Source organism: Pseudophryne corroboree (genome assembly GCF_028390025.1).
Source record: "Pseudophryne corroboree isolate aPseCor3 chromosome 3 unlocalized genomic scaffold, aPseCor3.hap2 SUPER_3_unloc_10, whole genome shotgun sequence".
Classification (NCBI taxonomy): domain Eukaryota; kingdom Metazoa; phylum Chordata; class Amphibia; order Anura; family Myobatrachidae; genus Pseudophryne; species Pseudophryne corroboree.
The window spans coordinates 72,416-97,417 of record NW_026967494.1 but is presented as its reverse complement, the minus strand read 5'-3'; the positions used below and the strand labels follow the sequence as shown (position 1 = coordinate 97,417).

At 50.0% G+C, this 25,002-nt stretch overlaps 1 protein-coding gene across 3 annotated transcripts in view; it reads left to right on the top strand.

The window, feature by feature from the left end:
• The first annotated feature begins 3,084 nt into the window (after nucleotides 1-3,084).
• Nucleotides 3,085-25,002, top strand: part of LOC134983200 (zinc finger protein ZFP2-like) — a 41,880-nt gene continuing 19,962 nt past the window's right edge. For 2 of the 3 annotated variants that reach the window (XM_063948938.1, XM_063948937.1), the window contains exons 1-6: nucleotides 3,085-3,639; nucleotides 11,744-11,892; nucleotides 12,744-12,935; nucleotides 18,311-18,434; nucleotides 18,553-18,650; nucleotides 18,791-19,145. In XM_063948938.1, coding sequence (XP_063805008.1) covers nucleotides 3,369-3,639; nucleotides 11,744-11,892; nucleotides 12,744-12,935; nucleotides 18,311-18,434; nucleotides 18,553-18,650; nucleotides 18,791-19,145 — 1,189 coding nt within the window. In that variant the 5' untranslated portion in view covers nucleotides 3,085-3,368. The remainder of the gene's footprint in view (nucleotides 3,640-11,743; nucleotides 11,893-12,743; nucleotides 12,936-18,310; nucleotides 18,435-18,552; nucleotides 18,651-18,790; nucleotides 19,146-25,002) is intronic. The other variant, XM_063948939.1, reaches the window with a different exon arrangement.

The window sequence follows — 25,002 nt, the reverse complement described above, 5'->3', positions numbered from 1 at the left end:
CTATATGTGATGTATTACTTTTGCCACATAAGGTATTTTTCAGGTTTTATTGCGTCCTGCACCCTCAGTGACCGGAGTGTGAAGTGTGCTGAGAGCAATGGCGCACAGCTGCGGTGCTGTGCGCTACCTTATCCTGAAGACAGGAACGTCTTCTGCCGCCGCTTTCTCCGAACTTCTTCGTTCTTCTGGCTCTGTAAGGGGGCCGGCGGCGCGGCTCCGGGACCCATCCAGGCTGAACCTGTGATCGTCCCTCTGGAGATAATGTCCAGTAGCCTAAGAAGCACAATCCACTCTGCACGCAGGTGAGTTCGCTTCTTCTCCCCTTAGTCCCTCGATGCAGTGAGCCTGTTGCCAGCAGGACTCACTGAAAACTTTTACTTCTAAGCAGCTCAGGAGAGCCACCTAGATTGCACCCTTCTCGGCCGGGCACAAAATCTTAACTGAGGCTTGGAGGAGGGTCATAGGGGGAGGAGCCAGTGCACACCAGCTAGTCCTAAAGCTTTTACTTTGTGCCCAGTCTCCTGCGGAGCCGCTATTCCCCATGGTCCTTAAGGAAGTCCCAGCATCCACTAGGACGTTAGAGAAATAATTAATATAATAATAACTGTACACCACAGGCTGCTCCCTCTGTATAATAATAACAGGACACCACAGGCTGATCCTCCTGTATAAGAATAAGAATAATAATAACAACAACAACAACAACAACAACAACAACAGGACACCACAGGCTGCTCCCCCTGTAGAGTAGGATGCCACAGGCTGCTCCTCCTGTATATTATGACAACACAAGATGTTACCCCTGTAAGTTATGACAACACAGGCCACTCCCCCTATATACTATGACAACACAGGCCACCCCCCTGTATACTATGACAGCACAGGATGCTACACCTGTATATTGACAACACAGGCCACTCCCCCTGTATACTATGACAACACAGGCCACTCCCCTTGTATACTATGACAACACAGTATGCTACCCCTGTATATTATGACAACACAGGCCACTCCCCCTGTATACTATGACAACACAGGCCACTCCCCCTGTATACTATGACAACACAGGCCACTCCCCCTGTATATCATGACAGCACAGGATGCTACCCCTGTATATCAGACAACACATGTCACTCCCCCTGTATACTATGACAACACAGGCCACTCCCCCTGTATACTATGACAACACAGGCCACTCCCCTTGTATACTATGACAGCACAGGATGCTACCCCTGTATATTATGACAACACATGCCGCTCCCCCTGTATACTATGACAACACAGGCCGCTCCCCTTGTACAGCACAATGCCACAGGACACAACACCTGTAATGTCCCGTGTATACAATTATGGTAACGGCGGGGTCTGCGCCACCTGTATTACGGTAACGGCGGGGTCTGCGCCACCTGTATTACGGTAACGGCGGGGTCTGCGCCACCTGTATTACGGTACCGAAAGGTTCCGCGCCAACTGTATTACGGCAACGGCGGAGTCTGCGCCCCATGTATTACGGTAAAGGCGGGGTCTGCGCCACCTGTATTACGGTAACGGCGGAGTCTGCGCCCCCTGTATTACGGTAAAGGCGGGGTCTGCGCCACCTGTATTACAGTAACGGCGGAGTCTGCGCCCCCTGTATTACGGTAAAGGCGGGGTCTGCGCCACCTGTATTACGGTAACGGCGGAGTCTGCGCCCCCTGTATTACGGTAACGGCGGGGTCTGCACCACCTGTGTTACGGTAATGGCGGGGTCTGCGCCACCTGTATTACGGTAACGGCGGGGTCTGCGCCACCTGTATTACGGTAACGGCGGGGTCTGCGCCACCTGTATTACAGTAATAGGACACTAGAGTGTCAGCCACCTGTACAGGGATAATGCAGCACCAGAGGCTGCTCCAGCTGCACTATAACAAGGCACCAGAGGCTGCTCCCCCTGTAGTACAGAACCTGACACCAGAGCTGCTCAGCCTATAGAATAATAATAATAATAATATCATTACCTGCTGCCAGACACAGCAATGGCTGCTCTCTGCTCCTGCTGCCTTGTGGGAATGATAGAAGGATGGCGGAGCTCAGACCAGGGGAAAATGGCCGCCGCTCCTGACGTCACTACACGGCCAGGGAACCTATTGCTGCTGCCAGACTGGTCTACAAGAAAATGGCCGCCGGCCTCCTGAACTGAGGACATGTGTTTTAACATTCATTACATAGGCCTGGGCTGTGGGCGGCGTGTAGTAGGGGAGGACCCAGTAACCAGTAAGCACTCTTTGCCAATCATGCCCTACTTCCTGCCTGTGCGTTCCAGCTTACTTCCGGACTGTGCGGTCCACATGCAGGAAGTGAGTTTTCATCGACTGCTGCAGCCTGCCGGTGTCCGTGGAGATCAGGTAATGGCGTCTTACTATACAGGGGGAGCAGCATGTGGTGTCCTGATATTATTATTATACAGGGGGAGCGGCCTGTGGTGTCCTGTTATTATTATTACACAGGAGGAGCAGCCTGTGGTGTCCTGTTATTATTATTATACAGGGGGAGCAGCCTGTGGTGTCCTGTTGTTATTATTACACAGGGGGAGCAGCCTGTGGTGTCCAGTTATTATTATTATACAGGGGGAGCAGCCTGTGGTGTCCTGTTATTATTATACAGGGGGAGCAGCCTGTGGTATCCTGTTATTATTATTATTATACGGGGGAGCGGCCTGTGGTCGTTATTTATTTTATTATACAGGGGGAGCAGCCTGTGGTGTCCTTTTATTATGCAGGAGGAGCAGCCTGTGGTGTCCTGTTATTATTGTAATACAGGGGGAGCAGCCAGTAGTGTCCTGTTATTATTATTAATCAGGGGGAGCAACCTGTGGTGTCCAGTTATTATTATTCAGGGGGGTAGCCTGTGGTGTCCTTTTATTATTATTATTATTATTATTATTATTATTATTATACAGGAGAAGCAGCCTGTGGTGTCCTGTTGTTGTTATTATTATTATTATTATACAGAGGGAAAAGCCTGTGGTGTCTTGTTATTATTATACAGGGGGAGTAGCCTTTGGTGTCATTTTATTAGTATTATTATTATTATACAGGGGTGCAGCCTGTGGTGTCTTGTTGTTATTTTTGTACAGGAGAAGCAGCCTGTGGTGTCCTGTTATTATTATTATTTTCTCATACGTCCTAGAGGATGCTGGAGACTCCGTAAGGACCATGGGGTATAGACGGGATCCGCAGGAGACATGGGTACACTATTAAGACTTTGAATGGGTGTGAAATGGCTCCTCCCTCTATGCCCCTCCTCCAGACCTCAGTTAGATTCTGTGCCCAGGAGAGACTGGTCACACACTAGGGGAGCTCTACTGAGTTTCTCTGGAAAAAGACTTTATGTTAGGCTTTTTTATTTTCAGGGAGACCTGCTGGCTACAGGCTCCCTGCATCGTGGGAGTGAGGGGAGAGAAGTCAGACCTACTTCTTCTTAGTTCAAGGGCTCTGCTTCTTAGGCTACTGGACACCATTAGCTCCAGAGGGTTCGATCACTTGGTGCGCCTAGCTGCTTGTTCCCGGAGCCGCGCCGTCACCCCCCTCAGAAGACAGAAGCCGGGTGAGTATGAGAAGAACAGAAGACATCAGACGGCAGAAGACTTCAGTAACGGAAGTAAGTACAGCGGTAGCGCTGCGCTCCATGCTCCCACACACACCACCGACGGCACTCACAGGGTGCAGGGCGCTGGGGGGGAGCGCCCTGGGCAGCAGTTACTGAGGGTCTTTTCACTGGCAGGAGCCGGGGCCCGGGCACCGTGTACGATACCCCCGCCAGTATAAAGCAGCGGTCGCACTGCGCGCCATTGCTCCCACACACCAACGGCTTTACAAGGGTGCAGGGCGCAGGAGTGGCGCCCTGGGCAGCAATATCCTCTCCATTAAGCCTGGTTAAACACGTACACAGTGCATAGGCACTGCATCCGGACCCCTGCCAGTATAAAAAGCTAAAATATTAGCGGGGCTGAAGCACGCCGAGAAGGGGTGGGGCTTAGCCCTCACAACATGATTCAGCGCCATTTTCTACATGTCCCCGCCAAAACAGTGTACAGTGCAAACGAAGGGGGGGGGGGCACAGTGATTAGTGTAATATAGTATGAAATATAGCACTATCTTATATAATAGGCATGTAATCATTGTGTTGTGCATATATGTCTGTGTGTTCCCTGTCAGGTATACCCACTATAGCTTTTTAGTACACATGTGTCAACATGTGTGAGTGCTCTGTCGCAAACAGCTATGGGATTCTCTCAGTCGGCATCTCCGACTCCTGTTGATACTTGATTCAGTAGATGAAGTGTCAGCAGGTCGGTAGTATTATGCTGTAGGGGAGACACAGTAGTATGTGGGTGTAGGGGAGACACAGTAGTATGTGGGTGTAGGGGAGACACAGTAGTATGTGGGTGTAGGGGAGACACAGTAGTATGTGGGTGTAGGGGAGACACAGTAGTATGTGGGTGACCCTGTCGGCACCAACTGTTATTACTGGGTGAAAATGAACATGCTGTAACTAACCTGTATATATATTTATATGTATATGTGTGGTACTGTTCCATGGGCCTCTACCTCGAGCACAGACATGGTAGTATTTGTGGGGAATTGTTATTAAAATTATATATGTATACTTCCTTCGGACCCCTCGGGGTCGCAAGAATGTTATTTTGCCTGGTTCCTACTCCCTGCTGTCGACGAATACTAGGTTTTCTGTCGACTATAAGGTTTCCTGTCAGATCCACAACTGGGGCTTTCAGTACATGGTCATACACATTCAGAACACATTAATGTCACTAGGGACCCGACGGTTCCGGACAATCCGCTTATATGTATGGTGTATGTGTGTGTGTGTATATATATATATATATATATATATGATATGTGTGTATTACATTATGTATATTCATATTATGATTTCTAATGAATGCTGAAGTAAAAGTATTACATAGTAACATAGTAGCTGAGGTTGAAAAAAGACAATTGTCCATCGAGTTCAACCTATTTGTGGTATCCTATGCATGATGATTTGACTAAAATTTCTGACTGATGCTGCTGTCAGCCGTTGCATTTTATCCCTATTTATAGTAACTATAATGCGTGACTATGCACCATACCCCTGGATATCCTTATCCAATAGGAATTTATCTAACCCATTCTTAAAGGTGTTGACAGATTCCGCCATTACAACTCCCTCGGGCAGGGAATTCCAAACACAGTGAGACACGCTGCCGCTCAGTCCGGCGGCAGCGTGTCTCAGCTGTTAGAACAGGGAGACGGACTGACGGAGGAGAGCGCGGCTCTCGGGCGGCTGCGGCGGCGTGTTTTACTCGGGCGGCTGGCCGGTCCGTGAGCCAATCAGAGCTCTGATTGGCTCTGGAACCGGCGGCTGGTTTGACATAGCCGCGCTCTCCTCCCTGCCCTGACCCGACAGCCGTGCTCTCCTCCGTGTCCCAAGGTAAGCAGCACGGAGGGGAGGGGAGGGGGGAGGGCATCTGCATACCTGGCACTGTGGGGGGCATTTGTATACCTGGCACTGTGGGGTGCATCTGTATACCTGGCACTGTGGGGTGCATCTGTATACCTGGCACTGTGGGGTGCATCTGTATACCTGGCACTGTGGGGGCATCTGCATACCTGGCACTGTGGGGGGCATCTGTATACCTGGCACTGTGGGGGGCATCTGTATACCTGGCACTGTGGGGACATCTGTATACCTGGCACTGTGGGGGGCATTTGTATACCTGGCACTGTGGGGACATCTGTATACCTGGCACTGTGGGGGGCATTTGTATACCTGGCACTGTGGGGGCATCTGCATAACTGGCACTGTGGGGGCATCTGTATACCTGGCACTGTGGGGGCATTTGTATACCTGGCACTGTGGGGGGCATCTGTATACCTGGCACTGTGGGGGGCATTTGTATACCTGGCACTGTGGGGGGCATCTGTATACCTGGCACTGTGGGGGCATCTGCATACCTGGCACTGTGGGGACATCTGTATACCTGGCACTGTGGGGGGCATTTGTATACCTGGCACTGTGGGGGCATCTGCATAACTGGCACTGTGGGGGCATCTGTATACCTGGCACTGTGGGGGGCATTTGTATACCTGGCACTGTGGGGGGCATCTGTATACCTGGCACTGTGGGGGGCATTTGTACACCTGGCACTGTGGGGGCATCTGTATACCTGGCACTCTGGGGGGCATTTGTATACCTGGCACTGTGGGGGGCATTTGTACACCTGGCACTGTGGGGGCATCTGTATACCCGGCACTGTGAGGGGCATTTGTATACCTGGAACTGTGGGGGGCATTTGTATACCTGGCACTGTGGGGGCAATTGTGGATCTGGCACCGCACTATTGTGGGCATATGTGTATCACGTCCCATTTTAACTGGCCACACCCATTTTTTTGGCGCGCACACACAGCACCTCTAAGGGGCAGACCTACTGGGGGGGCAGGGTCATTTTTTAAGTTGAGAATTTTTGTATGGCCCCCGAAGGATTTTATAAATATCCGAATGGCCCTCCGTGGAAAAAAGGTTCCCCACCCCTGATCTAACCAAAAACAGGTCCCGCGCAAGCTCTGTGTATTGTCCCCTTATATATTTGTAGATGTTGATCATATCCCCTCTTAGTCTCCGCTTTTCCAATGTAAACATGCCTAGTCTTTCAAGCCTTTCCTTGTATTCCATCGTCTCCGTGCCCTTAATTAGTTTGGTCGCCCTCCTCTGTACCTTTTCAAGCTCCAGGATATCCTTTTTGTAGTACGGTGCCCAGAATTGTACACAGTATTCAAGGTGTGGCCTCACTAGTGATTTATATAACGGGAGTATAATACTCTCGTCCCTAGCATCAATACCCCGTTTTATGCATGCTAATATCTTCTTAGCCTTCTTTGCTGCACTCCTACTTTGGATACTACTGCTTAGCTTGCTATCTATGAGGACACCTAAGTCCTTTTCCAGTACAGAATCCCCTAATTTTACCCCATTTAGTAGGTAGGTGTAATTTTTGTTCTTGTTACCACAGTGCATTACCTTACACTTGTCTGTGTAGAAGCGCATTCTCCATTTGGCTGCCCATGCTTCTAATTAAACTAAGTCGTTCTGAAGAGACTCGGCATCCTCCTCTGTATTTATAGCCTTACACAATTTGGTATCATTTGCAAAAATTGACACCATGCTCTCTAGACCTTCTGTTAGGACGTTAGTGAAAATATTGAACAATAGCGGTCCTAATACTGAGCCTTCCGGCACACCACTTAGCACTTCAGTCCAAGTTGAAAAAGATCCATTAACCACAACGCGCTGCTCCCTATTATCTGACCAGTTTTTGACCCAAGTGCATATTGTGCTTCCTAGCCCTGATTCTTGTAGCTTGTAGATAAGTCTCATGTGTGGTACAGTATCGAACGCTTTGGCAAAGTCTAAAAAGATTACATCCACGTCTTTACCCTGATCTAGGTTTGCGCTTACTGTTTCATAAAAGCCAAGTAAGTTGGTTTGACAGGATCTGTCCTTCATAAACCCATGTTGATTCCTTTTAATGATCTTATTGACTTCAAGGAATTTCTGAATACTATCTCTTAGCTTCTGAATACTATCTCTTATTCCTTCTCATGTGCTGGTCGCTCTGTTGATAAAGCTCTAGGTCAGCCGTGACGAGTTGGTCTCAGATCCTCACAAGGAGTCAGAATGTTTATTTTCCCCCCCACCGCAGATAGAATACTGTAAAAGTCAACTCCTGGTCTGCACGGGGCCCTGTCACAAAGGATCGTACACAGGAAGCTACGTGATATTTTATTTCTATGCTTTGGAGTTATTTGCATTGCATGCGCATGGGGGTGTGTTTGTATTCGGAAAGGCATCCGATAGAATTACCCTAAAGAGAGAGGGTGTGTGTCTTATGTTGATTCTGCTCTATAACATGGCGGCAGGCTGCCGTGCGACTGCAGAAGAAATGCTGAGGCTGACTACGAGAGATACTGCAGTGTTTCCCTGGGACGGTGTACCGTTGTTTGGGGATGCCTCAGTTCAGTCAATGTTGGCGGATACCACTGGTAAGTCTAACTTCGTGAGTTAGATTCCCTCACAACGGTTGGTGACGCATTCTGCTGTGGGATGCAGTCATTTCAACCGGTTCAATACCGTTTTTTTTTCCCTTTCGGGGCAGATTGTGGAAGGTGAACAGGTAAGAGTTCTGCAGCCTTGTCAGGTTCGCTGAAGCGGATGTCATTTTCTGTTTCTACCACATCCACCGCATGTCGCTGGGTCTATCTGGCTGGAGGCCACTCCGGTGGGAACTCGTCTACTACTCTTCAGTCAGTCCGGGAATGGACTTGGACCTGTGAGTTAATTATAGAATCCAAAGAGCGACATACTGGCGTTTACAGATGGTTTCCCTCACTGATTTTTCAAATAGATCTTGCCGTTTCCCCTCTGGAAGGGGAGGTAGTACGCGACGCCATACCAGAGTTGCTTCAAGGTCAGGGCATTGTCCTGCAGTTCCTGGTAAAAAAAAAAATCGGGAAAACAGAGATTTCTCCTTACGAAGTTGAACTACAGGATGGAATCTCTCAGGCCAGGGAGCCCCAGCACGTAAAGGTAGAAAGGGGTTTAGATGAATTTTTCTCTGCATTCAGCTTACCTGGGTTGATATCCAGGACTGTCTTTGCCATTTCACTGGAGTGATGGCAGTAGGATGGTATTCTTTCACTAGTGAGAGCCATTGTTATTCTGTACTGGGACACTCTCCTGATTAAGGCGAGGTCAAGACACAAGTGCAAATCGTTGTTTCTCTCTGACTGTTCTTCAACACAGCGGAAGGCTGTTTTCCCAACGACGTAGACGTCGGAGGTGGATATCAGGGTAGATACGAAACGGTTGACGTTCTCTCCTGTTGAAAGAGGTCTGAGGATCCGGAGTCGGATCAGATTTGCAGTGACAATCCATCAATATGTTCCGTTGATGAAGAAGATGGTGCGGCCTAAGAGGCTTTTCGGTGAGCAGGTCTAATGCCAGAGTGGTTTTCACGGGGCCAGTTGGAAATGTGGTCCGAATCTCACCTGCACATGCGCCAGAATCTAATCCTATTGGCCAGGATATCGCTCGTGGAGTGTCTGCTCAGTTCTCACCTCCTAGATGGACGAAGGTTCGGAATCCAGGATTAGATCCTGGTGTCCATGCATGTAGATCTCCGAGGCTGGGCAGCAGTCCTTGCAAGGGAAGTATTTCCAGAGGAAAAGGTCAAGCTGGGAAGCTTGTCTGCAATAAGCTTTCTTGAATTAAGAGCTATTTTCAGTGAACATATGCTTAGTGATCTGCCCGTGTTAATTCTGTCGGATGACTTGACAGCTGTGGTGTAAGTAAGCCGCTAGGGCGGGACAAGGAGCAAAGCGGCAATGACAGATGCCGTAAAAGTTTTCTGCTGGGTGGAAAGACTGGTAAACGCTATATTAGCAGTCTTGGTTCCGGATGTGAACGACGGAGAAATACTTTCCTATGCAGACGTGATCTCCATCCGGGAGAAATACTGTCGTCATCGAGAAGTTTAGCTGAAGCGACAAGTCTTTGAGGAGTGCCTCAATTGGATATGTTGGCATCTTGCCTCAACGAGACATCTCAGGGATATTGTTCCAGGTCAGGGGACACTCAAGCTATAGCAGTGGACGTCCTCGGGACACCTTGGGTGTTTTCAGTCAGTTTATGTGTCTCCTCCGTTTTCACTCTTCTGAAGGTGATAAACGTAAGAAGAACAATGGTTCAGGCGATCCTCATTGTTCCGGTCTAAACAAGGAGGGCTTGGTATCCAGTTCTTCAAGATTTACTCATAGAAGATCTCTGGCCTCTTCCTCTAGGTGAGGAACTGTTACAGCAAGATCCGGGACTGTATCAAGACTTACTGCGGCTGCGTTTGACGGCGTGGCGGTTGAACGCCATATCCTAGCCAGAAAGGGTATTCCCAGTGACGTCATTGCCACTCTTCTTCAGGCTAGAAAAGAAGTGACGGCAAAGCCTTACCACCGTATTTGGAGAAAATATGTGTCTTGGTGTGAATCCAAGAAGGCTACTACGGAAGCTTCAGCTGGGTCGTTAGGCTCCATTCAAGTGCGGTTTTGGCTTTATAAATTTTCTTTCAAGAAAGAATTGGCGACCTTTCTGGAAGTTCGGACCTTCATGGAAGGAGTACTGCACATCCAACCTCCATTTGTGCCCCCATTGGCACCGTGGGACCTTCACGCGGTGTTGCGTTTTCCTGTGTCACAAAGATTGGAACCTTTATGAAAGGTTGTGTTAAAATTTCTCTCTTGGAGAGTGGTCATGCTTTTGGCTTTGGCATCCGCAAGGCAGGTGTCGGAAGTAGCAGCTGGGTCTCACAAGAGCCCCTGTTTGATCCTCCAGGAGGATAGAGCGGAATTGAGAACTCGGATAATAGTTCTGCCAAAAGTGGTTTCGGTGTTTCGCAGAAACCAGCCTATTTGATGCCTGTGGTTACTTAAGCATTGGCTGATTCAAAGTCTCTTGATGTAGTCAGGGCTTTGAATATTTATGTCGCCAATTTGGCTCAGATTGGGGAAACAGAGGCTCTGTTTGTCCGGTATGCTCTCAGCGTGATTGGGGCGCCTGCGTCTCTGCAGTCGGTTTCACGCTAGATCTGTGATCCGATTCGGCGTGCTCGTTCTACAGCTGGATTGTTCTCAAAGAATAAAACTTAACTTTTATTACAAATGATTAGGAAATTATTCAATCTCCTGAGAACAAATAATGTCTCTTGCCGCCTTTCGCCTGCCTGTCTCCTGCCTCCTTTCCCCTGCCTGACTCCTGCCGCCTTTCCCCTGCCTGTCTCCTGCCGCCTTTCCCCTGCCTGTATCCTGCTGCCTTTCCCCTGCTGTCTCTTGCCGTCTTTCCCCTGCCTGTCTCCTGCCGCCTTTCCCCTGCCTGTCTGCTGCCGCCTTTCCCCTGCCTGTCTCCTGCTGCCTTTCCCCTGCCTGTCTCCTGTCACCCCCACCCTGCTGCCCACCTGCCTGTCCCAGGCCACCTTTCACCTGCCTGTCGCCTGCCACCTTTCCCCTGCCTGCCTCCGGCCACCTTTTCCCTTACCTGTCTCCTGCAGCCTTTCCCCTGCCTGTCGCCTGCACCCTTTTCCCTGCCTGTCGCCTGCACCCTTTTCCCTGCCTGTCGCCTGCAACCTTTCCCTTGCCTGTCTCCTGCATCCTTTCCCCTGCCTGTCTCTTGCCGCCTTTCCACTGCCTTTCTCCTGCCACCCCCTTGCCTGTCTCCTGCCACCTTTGCTACACCAGTGGCTGGATGTGTGAAACCTGAGGTCACGGAGACTGTATGCCACAGCTCTATGAATGAGGCCATGAAATTTCCCTAAGGAGACCCTGTCCCATCACAACCAATTCTCACCCTTACACCACTTCATGGCTGCAGCCATACTCGTCTGACAACTCAGGACACATAGAGCACATGCTCCGTACGGGTCGTGCACATGAGCAGTGTACCGAACATCAGTTCATTGTGACTCCACCCACAATAGCGCTACACTCTAGATCAGGCCCACTATGCAGTACAGCCTTATGGGGCTGGGTCACAGGAACCTCGGAGACACTGGCCAGGACTCTATGGCTGTGGGGAAACAGGAGACTTAATGGCCACTCTATTCCACATTTACTATGTTACATGTGCAATATGTTTTTTATGTATTATATTTATTCCAGGAACTCCAGCTGTGGGGAACGGAGTCTTTATTACACATCACATGTTCTGTATTCTCTCTGATTCACCGAGGATGGACAAGGACAGGAGTCACAGGACTGAGAGTATAATAAAAATCACCCTGGAGATCATCTACCTGCTGACTGGGCAGGTGAGTGGATCTGGGAGCGTCACAGTGACCTTATATCTATAGTAATAATACAGGTACAGGACTGGGGAGGTGAGGGAATCTGGGAGCATCACTGTGTCATCACTTTTGTCTATAGTAATAAAACAGGGACATGACTGGGGAGGTGAATGGATATGGGAGCATCACTGTGACCTTATATCTCTAGTAATAATGCAGGGACATGACTGGGGTGGTGAGTGGATCTGGGAGCATAACAGTGAACTTATATCTATAGTAATAATATAGGGACATAACTGGGGAGGTGAGAAGATCTGGGAGTGTCACCTGGGGAGGTGAGGGGGTCTTAGAGCATCACAGTGACATCACTTATATCTATAGTAATAATACAGGGACTTGACTGTGGAGGTGGGGGGATCTGGGAGCGTCACAGTGACATCACTTATATCAATAGTAATAATACAGGGGCATGACATACAGTGATGTCACTTATATCTATAGTAATAATACAGGGGCATGACTGGAAAGGTAAGGGGATCTGGGAGCGGCGCAGTGATGTCACATATCTATAGTAATAACACAGGGACATGACTGGAGAGGTGAGGAGATCTGGGAGCATCACAGTGACATCACTTATTTCTATAGTAATAATACAGGGACGTAACTGGGGAGGTATGGGGATCTGGGAGCGTCACAGTGATGTCACTTTTGTCTATAGTAATAATACAGGGACATGACTGGGGAGGTGAGGGAATCTGGGAGTTTCACAGTGACATCACATTAATCTATAGTAATAATACAGGGATATGACTGGGGAGGTGAGGGGGGATCTGGGAGTGTATATATTGATATATGATGTCTCCACCATTACACAGGATTACACAATAGTGAAGAAGACATCCAATGAGTATGAGACACCCAGCAGCCATCCCCGTGTATCAGGAGGACTGAGTAGAACCCAGAGTCCAATCACGGTGCCTCCACCTCACTCACTGACACATGAGAGACACAATGACAAGAAGATCCTGGAACTCACCGACAAGATCATTCAGTTGCTGACTGGAGAGGTGACTGCTGGGAATGGGGTATTATACAGTAACACCGGGGACGTGTCTGGGTGATGACTGGAGAGGTGACTGCTGGGATTGGGACAGTATACAGTAACACCAGGGAACGTGTCTGGGTGATGACTGGAGAGGTGACTGCTGGGAATGGGGCATTATACAGTAACACCGGGGCACGTGTCTGGGTGATGACTGGAGAGTGACTGCTGGGAATGGAGCATTATACAGTAACACCAGGGAACTTGTCTGGGTGATGACTGGAGAGTGACTGCTGGGAATAGGACATTATACAGTAACACCAGGGAACATGTCTGGGTGATGCCTGGAGAGGTGACTGCTGGGATTGGGACAGTATACAATAACACTGGGGGACGTGTGTGGGTGATGACTGGAGAGGTGACTGCTGGGAACTGGATATATACAGTAACACCAGGGGACGTGTCTGGGTGATGACTGGAGAGGTGACTGCTGGGAATGGGACATTATACAGTAACACCAGGGGATGTGTCTGTGTGATGACTGGAGAGGTGTCTGCTGGGATTGGGACATTATACAGTAACACCGGGGGACGTGTGTGGGTGATGACTGGAGAGGTGACTGCTGGGAATGGGACATTATACAGTAACACCGGGGGACGTGTGTGGGTGATGACTGGAGAGGTGACTGCTGGGAATGGGACATTATACAGTAACACCGGGGGATGTGTTTGAGTGATGACTGGAGAGGTGACTGCGGGGAATGGGGCATTATACAGTAAAACCGGGGGATGTGTCTTGGTGATGACTGGAGAGGTGACTGCCAGGAATGGGGCATTATACAGTAACACCATGGGATGTGTCTGGGTGATGACTGGAGAGGTGACTGCTGGGAATGGGACACTATACAGTAACACCGGGTGATGACTGGAGAGGTGACTGCCGGGAATGGGACATTATACAGTAACACCGTGGGACGTGTCTGGGTGATGACTGGAGAGGTGACTGCTGGGAATGGGACATTATACAGTAACACCGTGGGACGTGTCTGGGTGATGACTGGAGAGGTGTCTACTGGGATTGGGACAGTATACAGTAACACCGGTGAACGTGTGTGGGTGATGACTGGAGAGGTGACTGCTGGGAATGAGGAATTATACAGTAACACCAGGGGATGTGTATGGTTGATGACTGGAGAGGTGACTGCTGGGAATGGGACATTATACAGTAACACCGTGGGATGTGTCCGGGTGATGACTGGAGAGGTGACTGCCGGGAATGGGACATTATACAGTAACACCAGGGGACGTGTCTGGGTGATGACTGGAGAGGTGACTGCTGGGAACTGGATATATACAGTAACACCGTGGGATGTGTCCGGGTGATGACTGGAGAGGTGACTGCCGGGAATGGGACATTATAAGGTAACACCAGGGGACGTGTCTGGGGGATGACTGGATAGGTGACTGCTGGGAATGGGACACTATACAGTAACACCGGTGGATGTGTCTGGGTGATGACTGGAGAGGTGACTGCCAGGAATGGGGCATTATACAGTAACACCATGGGATGTGTCTGGGTGATGACTGGAGAGGTGACTGCTGGGAATGGGACACTATACAGTAACACCGGGTGATGACTGGAGAGGTGACTGCCGGGAATGGGACATTATACAGTAACACCGTGGGACGTGTCTGGGTGATGACTGGAGAGGTGACTGCTGGGAATGGGACATTATACTGTAACACCAGGGGATGTGTCTGGGTGATGACTGGAGAGGTGACTGCTGGAAATGGGACATTATACAGTAACACCAGGGGATGTTTCTGGGTGATGACTGGAGAGGTGACTGCTGGGAATGGCACATTATACAGTAACACCAGGGAATGTGCCTGGGTGATGACTGGAGAGGTGACTGCTGGGAATGGGACATTATACAGTAACACCGTGGGATGTGTCCGGGTGATGACTGGAGAGGTGACTGCCGGGAATGGGACATTATACAGTAACACCAGGGGACGTGTCTGGGTGATGACTGGAGAGGTGACTGCTGGGAACTGGATATATACAGTAACCCCGTGGGATGTGTCCGGGTGATGACTGGAGAGGTGACTGCCGGGAATGGGACATTATACAGTAAGACCGGGGGATGTCTCTGGGTGATGACTGGAGAGGTGACTGCTGGGATTGGGACATTATAAGGTAACACCAGGGGACGTGTCTGGGGGATGACTGGATAGGTGACTGCTGGGAATGGGACACTATACAGTAACACCGGGGGATGTGTCTGGGTGATGACTGGAGAGGTGACTGCTGGGAATGGGACATTTTACAGTAACACCAGGGGATGTGTCTGGGTGATGACTTGAGAGGTTTCTACTGGGATTGGGACAGTATACAGTAACACCGGTGAACGTGTGTGGGTGATGACTGGAGAGGTGACTGCTGGGAATGAGGAATTATACAGTAACACCAGGGGATGTGTATGGTTGATGACTGGAGAGGTGACTGCTGGGAATGGGACATTATACAGTAACACCGTGGGATGTGTCCGGGTGATGACTGGAGAGGTGACTGCCGGGAATGGGACATTATACAGTAACACCAGGGGACGTGTCTGGGTGATGACTGGAGAGGTGACTGCTGGGAACTGGATATATACAGTAACACCGTGGGATGTGTCCGGGTGATGACTGGAGAGGTGACTGCCGGGAATGGGACATTATACAGTAAGACCGGGGGATGTCTCTGGGTGATGACTGGAGAGGTGACTGCTGGGATTGGGACATTATAAGGTAACACCAGGGGACGTGTCTGGGGGATGACTGGATAGGTGACTGCTGGGAATGGGACACTATACAGTAACACCGGTGGATGTGTCTGGGTGATGACTGGAGAGGTGACTGCCAGGAATGGGGCATTATACAGTAACACCATGGGATGTGTCTGGGTGATGACTGGAGAGGTGACTGCTGGGAATGGGACACTATACAGTAACACCGGGTGATGACTGGAGAGGTGACTGCCGGGAATGGGACATTATACAGTAACACCGTGGGACGTGTCTGGGTGATGACTGGAGAGGTGACTGCTGGGAATGGGACATTATACTGTAACACCAGGGGATGTGTCTGGGTGATGACTGGAGAGGGGACTGCTGGAAATGGGACATTATACAGTAACACCAGGGGATGTTTCTGGGTGATGACTGGAGAGGTGACTGCTGGGAATGGCACATTATACAGTAACACCAGGGAATGTGCCTGGGTGATGACCGGAGAGGTGACTGCTGGGAATGGGACATTATACAGTAACACCGTGGGATCTGTCCGGGTGATGACTGGAGAGGTGACTGCCGGGAATGGGACATTATACAGTAACACCAGGGGACGTGTCTGGGTGATGACTGGAGAGGTGACTGCTGGGAACTGGATATATACAGTAACACCGTGGGATGTGTCCGGGTGTTGACTGGAGAGGTGACTGCCGGGAATGGGACATTATACAGTAAGACCGGGGGATGTCTCTGGGTGATGACTGGAGAGGTGACTGCTGGGATTGGGACATTATAAGGTAACACCAGGGGACGTGTCTGGGGGATGACTGGATAGGTGACTGCTGGGAATGGGACACTATACAGTAACACCGGGGGATGTGTCTGGGTGATGACTGGAGAGGTGACTGCTGGGAATGGGACATTATACTGTAACACCAGGGGATGTGTCTGGGTGAAGACTGGAGAGGTGACTGCTGGGAATGGGACATTATACAGTAACACCGGTGGATGTGTCTGGGTGATGACTGGAGAGGTGACTGCCGGGAATGGGACACTATACAGTAACACCGGGGGATGTGTGTGGGTGATGACTGGAGAGGTGACTGCCGGGAATGGGACATTATACAGTAACACCGTGGGATGTGTCTGGGTGATGACTGGAGAGGTGACTGCTGGGAATGGGACACTATACAGTAACACCGGGGGATGTGTGTGGGTGATGACTGGAGAGGTGACTGCTGGGAATGGGACATTATACAGTAACACCAGGGGATGTTTCTGGGTGATGACTGGAGAGGTGACTGCTGGGAATGGGACATTATACAGTAACACCAGGGAATGAGTCTGGGTGATGACTGGAGAGGTGACTGCTGGGAATGGGACATTATACAGTAACACCAGGGGACGTGTCTGGGTGAAGACTGGAGAGGTGACTGCTGGGAATGGCACATTATACAGTAACACCAGGGAATGTGTCTGGGTGATGACTGGATAGGTGACTGCTGGGAATGGGGCATTATACAGTAACACCAGGGGACTTGTCTGGATGATGACTGGAGAGGTGACTGCAGGGAATTGGACATTATACAGTAACACCGGGGGCGTGTCTGGATGATGACTGGAGAGGTGACTGCAGAGAACTGTATATATACAGTTAAACCGGGGGATGTGTCTGGGTGATGATTGGAGAGGTGACTGCTGGGAATGGGGCATTATACAGTAACACCAGGGGACGTGTCTGGGTGATGACTGGAGAGGTGACTGCTGGGAATGGGGCATTATACAGTAACACCAGGGGACGTGTCTGGGTGATGACTGGAGAGGTGACTGCTGGGAATGGGGCATTATACAGTAACACCAGGGGACGTGTCTGGGCGATGACTGGAGAGGTGACTGCTGGGAATGGGGCATTATACAGTAACACCAGGGAACGTGTCTGGGTGATGACTGGAGATGTGACTGCTGGGAATGGGACATTATACAGTAACACCAGGGGATGTGTCTGGGAGATGACTGGAGAGGTGACTGCCAGGAATGGGGCATTATACAGTAACACCAGGGGATGTGTCTGGGTGATGACTGGAGAGGTGACTGCTGGGAATGGGACATTATACAGTAACACCAGGGGATGTTTCTGGGTGATTACTGGAGAGGTGACTGCCAGGAATGGGGCATTATACAGTAACACCAGGGGAAGTGTCTGGGTGATGCCTGGAGAGGTGACTGCTGGGAATGGGACATTATACAGTAACACCAGGGGATGTGTCTGGGTGATAACTGGAGAGGTGACTGCTGGGAATGGGACATTATACAGTAACACCAGGGGATGTGTCTGGGTGATGACTGGAGAGGTGACTGCTGGGAATGGGACATTATACAGTAACACCAGGGTATGTGTCTGGGTGATTACTGGAGAGGTGACTGCCAGGAATGGGGCATTATACAGTAACACCAGGGGATGTGTCTGGGTGATGCATGGAGATGTGACTGCTGGGAATGGGACATTATACAGTAACACCAGGGGATGTGTCTGGTTGATGACTGGAGAGGTGACTGCTGGGAATGGAGCATTATACAGTAACACCAGGGGATGTGTGTGGTGATGACTGTATCACTGTTTGTGTCAGGTTCCTATAAGGTGTCAAGATGTCACTGTCTATATCTCCATGCAGAAGGGGGAGTATATAGAGGAACACAGCGGTCTGTACAAGGACGTGATGATGGAGAATCACCGGCCCCTCACATCACTGGGTAAGAGGAGACTGTCATGTATTGTACAGGGGAGAGCAGGTATGGGGGCTCCTATATACACACATCACCTGATAATCACATATATACAGTGTACTCAGTCACTGTGTGTCTCCTACAGATGGGCCCAGTAACAGAGATACCCCAGAGAGATGTCCCCGTCCTCTGTATTCCCAGGATTGTACAGAGGAGAATCACAGGATCCCACAGGAGGATCAGGTAGGTGGGATTTAGGGTCTCACCCAAATTGACTGTCACTATATAATGTGTAGAGCAGCTGTGTGTGCCATTATATTTGGATTGTTTAATCTATTACGGAAATCATCAATTTTACAATCTTTTATTGATGGTTTACATAGGGTGAAGCCCAATTAAATAATATCAAAGTCAAAGATACAGAGGGAGAAGAAGAGACGTATGTGACTGATATAAAGGCAGAAGATATAGAGGGAGAAGAAGAGACGTATGTGACTGATATAAAGGCAGAAGATATAGAGGGAGATGAAGAGACGTATGTGACTGATATAAAGGCAGAAGATATAGAGGGAGAAGAAGAGACGTATGTGACTGATATGAAGGCAGAAGATATAGATGGAGAAGAAGAGACGTATGTGACTGATATGAAGGCAGAAGATATAGAGGGAGAAGAAGAGACGTATGTGAGGGGAGATCAGCAGTGTAAGGAGGAGGAGATCCCTACAGATATCAGCACAGGTGAGTAATAAACACTTATTACAGTAAAGAGTCACATATTCTCCTTTCTCAGTCACTACAGCAATCTCTTATACTATACCCTCCTCTGTCAGTACAAACTAATGAGGAATTAGTTTTTTCCTAGTGGGGGAGTCTGGAGCCATCGCCTCTATTATACTCCTGCTCTCCCCTCACATCATGTCACTGTGTGTTACCAGCCCAGAGATCTGACCAGTCTCCTCCCCACACACTCTGGTGTATCTCATACATCAGGAGCCATCAGCCTCTATTATACTCCTGCTCTCCCCCTCACATCATGTCACTGTGTGTTACCAGCCCAGAGATCTGACCAGTCTCCTCCCCACACTCTGGTGTATATCATACATCAGGAGACATCAGCCCCTATTATACTCCTGCTCTCCCCTCACATCATGTCACTGTGTGTTACCAGCCCAGAGATCTGACCAGTCTTCTCCCCACACTCTCTGGTGTATCTCATACATCAGCAGCCATCGGCCCCTATTATACTCCTGCTCTCCCCTCACATCATGTCACTGTGTGTTACCAGCCCAGAGATCTGACCAGTCTCCTCCCCACACTCTCTGGTGTATCTCATACATGAGGAGACATCAGCACCTATTATACTCCTGCTCTCCCCCTCACATCATGTCACTGTGTGTTACCAGCCCAGAGATCTGACCAGTCTCCCCCCACACTCTCTGGTGTATCTCATACATCAGGAGCCATCAGCCCCTATTATACTCCTGCTCTCCCCCTCACATCATGTCACTGTGTGTTACCAGCCCAGAGATCTGACCAGTCTCCTCCCCACACTCTCTGGTGTATCTCATACATCAGTAGCCATCAGCCCCTAATATACTCCTGCTCTCCCCTCACAACATGTCACTGTGTGTTACCAGCCCAGAGATCTGACCAGTCTCCTCCCCACACTCTCTGGTGTATCTCATACATGAGGAGACATCAGCACCTATTATACTCCTGCTCTCCCCTCACATCATGTCACTGTGTGTCACCAGCCCAGAGATCTGACCAGTCTCCTCCCCACACTCTCTGGTGTATCTCATACATCAGGAGCCATCAGCCCCTATTATACTCCTGCTCTCCCCCTCACATCATGTCACTGTGTGTCACCAGCCCAGAGATCTGACCAGTCTCCTCCCCACACTCTCTGGTGTATCTCATACATGAGGAGACATCAGCACCTATTATACTCCTGCTCTCCCCTCACATCATGTCACTGTGTGTTACCAGCCCAGAGATCTGACCAGTCTCCCCCCACACTCTCTGGTGTATCTCATACATCAGGAGCCATCAGCCCCTATTATACTCCTGCTCTCCCCCTCACATCATGTCACTGTGTGTCACCAGCCCAGAGATCTGACCAGTCTCCTCCCCACACTCTCTGGTATATCTCATACATCAGGAGCCATCAGCCCCTATTATACTCCTGCTCTCCCCTCACATCATGTCACTGTGTGTCACCAGAAGCCATACTGTGTGCTAGCAGTACCTCCACCTATGGTATTACATGCCCTGGGAGTGTCCCTGTTAGCACACGCCAGTCTATGTATAATCCACTTTTCTCTGACGTCCTAAGTGGATGCTGGGGACTCCGTCAGGACTATGGGGATTAGCGGCTCCGCAGGAGACAGGGCACAAAAATAAAAGCTTTATGACTAGCTGGTGTGCACTGGCTCCTCCCCCTATGACCCTCCTCCAAGCCTCAGTTAAGATTTCTGTGCCCGAACGAGAAGGGTGCAATCTAGGTGGCTCTCCTGAGCTGCTTAGAGTAAAAGTTAGACTTAGGTTTTTTTATTTTCAGTGAGACCTGCTGGCAACAGGCTCACTGCATCGAGGGACTAAGGGGAGAAGAAGCGAACTCACCTGCGTGCAGAGTGGATTGGGCTTCTTGGCTACTGGACATTAGCTCCAGAGGGACGATTCAGAGGGATCTTTCTGTGAGTACCGGGGGTGAGACCCCCTCCCTGTGTATATATAGTGATACTGCTCTGTATGTATCCAGCTGGGGTCCCCTACCCCCATCTTGGCTGTGCATTTGGTTACATGCTTCCCAGGTTGCAGGTGTAGTTTTAGGCTGGCTCAGTTTTTTCATTAACGTTAAAGTAACAGTGATGTAATTAGGTGTAAATGGAGCGGATTTTTAATTGGGGGTACTATTGTGTGGCCACGCCCCTTCTTGGTGAGGCCACACCCCCTTCTGCGGCGCGCACTTACGGCGCGCAGGTGATAAAGGGGATGAGTTCCCCCACCTCTCCAGGACCACTTTAAGCCCTGGTGGTCAGGTTATGCGGATTCCAAACGGCACATGGAAGTATTGCCGTTTAAAGGGGAGGAGTTATTTGGGGTCGGTCTTTCGGACCTGGTGGCCACAGCAACAGCTGGAAAATCCACGTTTTTACCCCAACTCACCTCTCAGCAGAAAAAGACACTGTCTTTTCAGCCTCAGTCCTTTCGTCCCCATAAGGGCAAGCGGGCAAAAGGCCAGTCCTATCTGCCCCGGGGTAGAGGAAAGGGAAAAAGACTGCAGCAGACAGCCTCTTCCCAGGAACAGAAGGCCTCCACCGCTTCTGCCAAGTCCTCAGCATGACGCTGGGGCCTTACAAGCGGACTCAGGTGCGGTGGGGGGTCGTCTCAAGAGTTTCTGCGCGCAGTGGGCTCACTCGCAAGTGGACCCCTGGATCCTACAGGTAGTATCCCAGGGGTACAGATTGGAATTCGAGATGTTTCCCCCTCGCAGGTTCCTGAAGTCTGCTTTACCAACGTCTCCCTCCGACAGGGAGGCAGTATTGGAAGCAATTCACAAGCTGTATTCCCAGCAGGTGATAATCCCTCCTACAACAGAGAAAGGGGTATTATTCCACACTATTTGTGGTACCGAAGCCAGACGGCTCGGTGAGACCTATTCTAAATCTGAAATCTTTGAACACTTACATACAAAGGTTCAAATTCAAGATGGAGTCACTCAGAGCAGTGATAGCGAACCTGGAAGAAGGGGACTATATGGTGTCCCTGGACATCAAGGATGCTTACCTTCATGTCCCAATTTGCCCTTCTCACCAAGGGTACCTCAGGTTCGTAGTACAGAACTGTCATTATCAGTTTTAGACGCTGCCGTTTGGATTGTCCACGGCACCCCGGGTCTTTACCAAGGTAATGGCCGAAATGATGATTCTTCTTCGAAGAAAAGGCGTCTTAATTATCCCTTACTTGGACGATCTCCTGATAAGGGCTAAGTCCAGGGAACAGTTGGAGGTCGGAGTAGCATTATCTCGGGTACTGCTACAATAGCACGGGTGGATTCTAAATATTCCAAAATCGCAGCTGATCCCGACGACACGTCTGCTGTTCCTAGGGATGATTCTGGACACAGTCCAGAAAAAGGTGTTTCTCCCGGAGGAGAAAGCCAGGGAGTTATCCGAGCTAGTCAGGAACCTCCTAAAACCAGGAAAAGTGTCAGTGCATCATTGCACAAGGGTCCTGGGAAAAATGGTGGCTTCTTACGAAGCGATTCCATTCGGCAGATTTCACGCAAGAACTTTTCAGTGGGATCTGCTGGACAAATGGTCCGGATCCCATCTTCAGATGCATCAGCGGATAACCCTGTCTCCGATGACAAGGGTGTCTCTTCTGTGGTGGCTGCAGAGTGCTCATCTACTAGAGGGCATTCAGGATTGGATCCTGGTGACCACGGATGCCAGCCTGAGAGGCTGGGGAGCAGTCACACAGGGAAGAAATTTCCAGGGAACATGGTCAAGTCTAGAGACTTTTCTCCACATAAATATACTGGAGATAAGGGCAATTTACAATGCTCTATGCCTAGCAAGACCTCTGCTTCAAGGTCAGCCGGTGCTGATCCAGTCGGACAACATCACGGCAGTCGCCCACGTAAACAGACAGGGCGGCACAAGAAGCAGGAGGGCAATGGCAGAAGCTGCAAGGATTCTCCGCTGGGCGGAAAATCATGTGATAGCACTGTCAGCAGTGTTCATTCCGGGAGTGGACAACTGGGAAGCAGACTTCCTCAGCAGGCACGATCTCCACCCGGGAGAGTGGGGACTTCACCCAGAAGTCTTCCACATGATTGTGAACCGTTGGGAAAGACCAAAGGTGGACATGATGGCGTCCCGCCTCAACAAAAAACTGGACAGGTATTGCGCCAGGTCAAGGGACCCTCAGGCAATAGCTGTGGATGCTCTGGTAACACCGTGGGTGTACCAGTCAGTGTATGTGTTCCCTCCTCTTCCTCTCATACCCAAAGTACTGAGAATTATAAGACGGAGAGGAGTAAGAACTATACTCGTGGCTCCGGATTGGCCAAGGAGGATTTGGTACCCGGAACTTCAAGAGATGCTCAAAGAGGACCCATGGCCTCTGCCGCTAAGAAGGGACTTGCTTCAGCAAGGACCCTGTCTGTTCCAAGACTTACTGCGGCTGCGTTTGACGGCATGGCGGTTGAACGCCGGATCCTAAGGGAAAAAGGCATTCCGGAAGAGGTCATACCTACCCTGGTCAAAGCCAGGAAGGAGGTGACCGCACAACATTATCACCGCATTTGGCGAAAATATGTGGCGTGGTGTGAGGCCAGGAAGGCCCCCACGGAGGAATTTCAACTGGGTCGATTCCTGCATTTCCTGCAAACAGGTGTGTCTATGGGCCTCAAATTGGGGTCCATTAAGGTTCAAATTTCGGCCCTGTCGATTTTCTTCCAGAAAGAATTGGCTTCAGTTCCTGAAGTCCAGACATTCGTGAAGGGTGTACTGCGTATACAACCCCCTTTTGTGCCTCCAGTGGCACCGTGGTATCTCAACGTAGTTCTGGGATTCCTCAAATCACATTGGTTTGAACCGCTCAAATCTGTGGATTTGAAATATCTCACATGGAAAGTGACCATGCTGTTGGCCCTGGCCTCGGCCAGGCGAGTGTCAGAATTGGCGGCTTTGTCTCACAAAAGCCCATATCTGATTTTCCATTCGGACAGGGCAGAACTGCGGACTCGTCCCCAGTTTCTCCCTAAGGTGGTGTCAGCATTTCACCTGAACCAACCTATTGTGGTGCCTGCGGCTACTAGGGACTTGGAGGACTCCAAGTTGCTGGACGTTGTCAGGGCCCTGAAAGTATATGTTTCCAAGACGGCTGGAGTCAGGAAAACTGACTCGCTGTTTATCGCTGTTTATCCTGTACGCACCCAACAAGCTGGGTGCTCCTGCTTCTAAGCAGACGATTGCGCGTTGGATTTGTAGTACAATTCAGCTTGCACATTCTGTGGCAGGCATGACACAGCCAAAATCTGTAAATGCCCATTCCACAAGGAAGGTGGGCTCATCTTGGGTGGATGCCCGAGGGGTCTCGGCTTTACAACTTTGCCGAGCTGCTACTTGGTCAGGGGCAAACACGTTTGAAAAATTCTACAAATTTGATACCCTGGCTGAGGAGGACCTGGAGTTCTCTCATTCGGTGCTGCAGAGTCATCCGCACTCTCCCGCCCGTTTGGGAGCCTTGGTATAATCCCCATGGTCCTGACGGAGTCCCCAGCATCCACTAGGACGTCAGAGAAAATAAGAATTTACTTACCGATAATTCTATTTCTCGTAGTCCGTAGTGGATGCTGGGCGCCCATCCCAAGTGCGGATTGTCTGCAATACTTGTACATAGTTATTGTTACAAAAATCGGGTTGTTATTGTTGTGAGCCATCTTCTCAGAGGCTCCTCTGTTATCATGCTGTTAACTGGGTTCAGATCACAAGTTATACGGTGTGATTGGTGTGGCTGGTATGAGTCTTACCCGGGATTCAAAATCCTTCCTTATTGTGTACGCTCGTCCGGGCACAGTATCCTA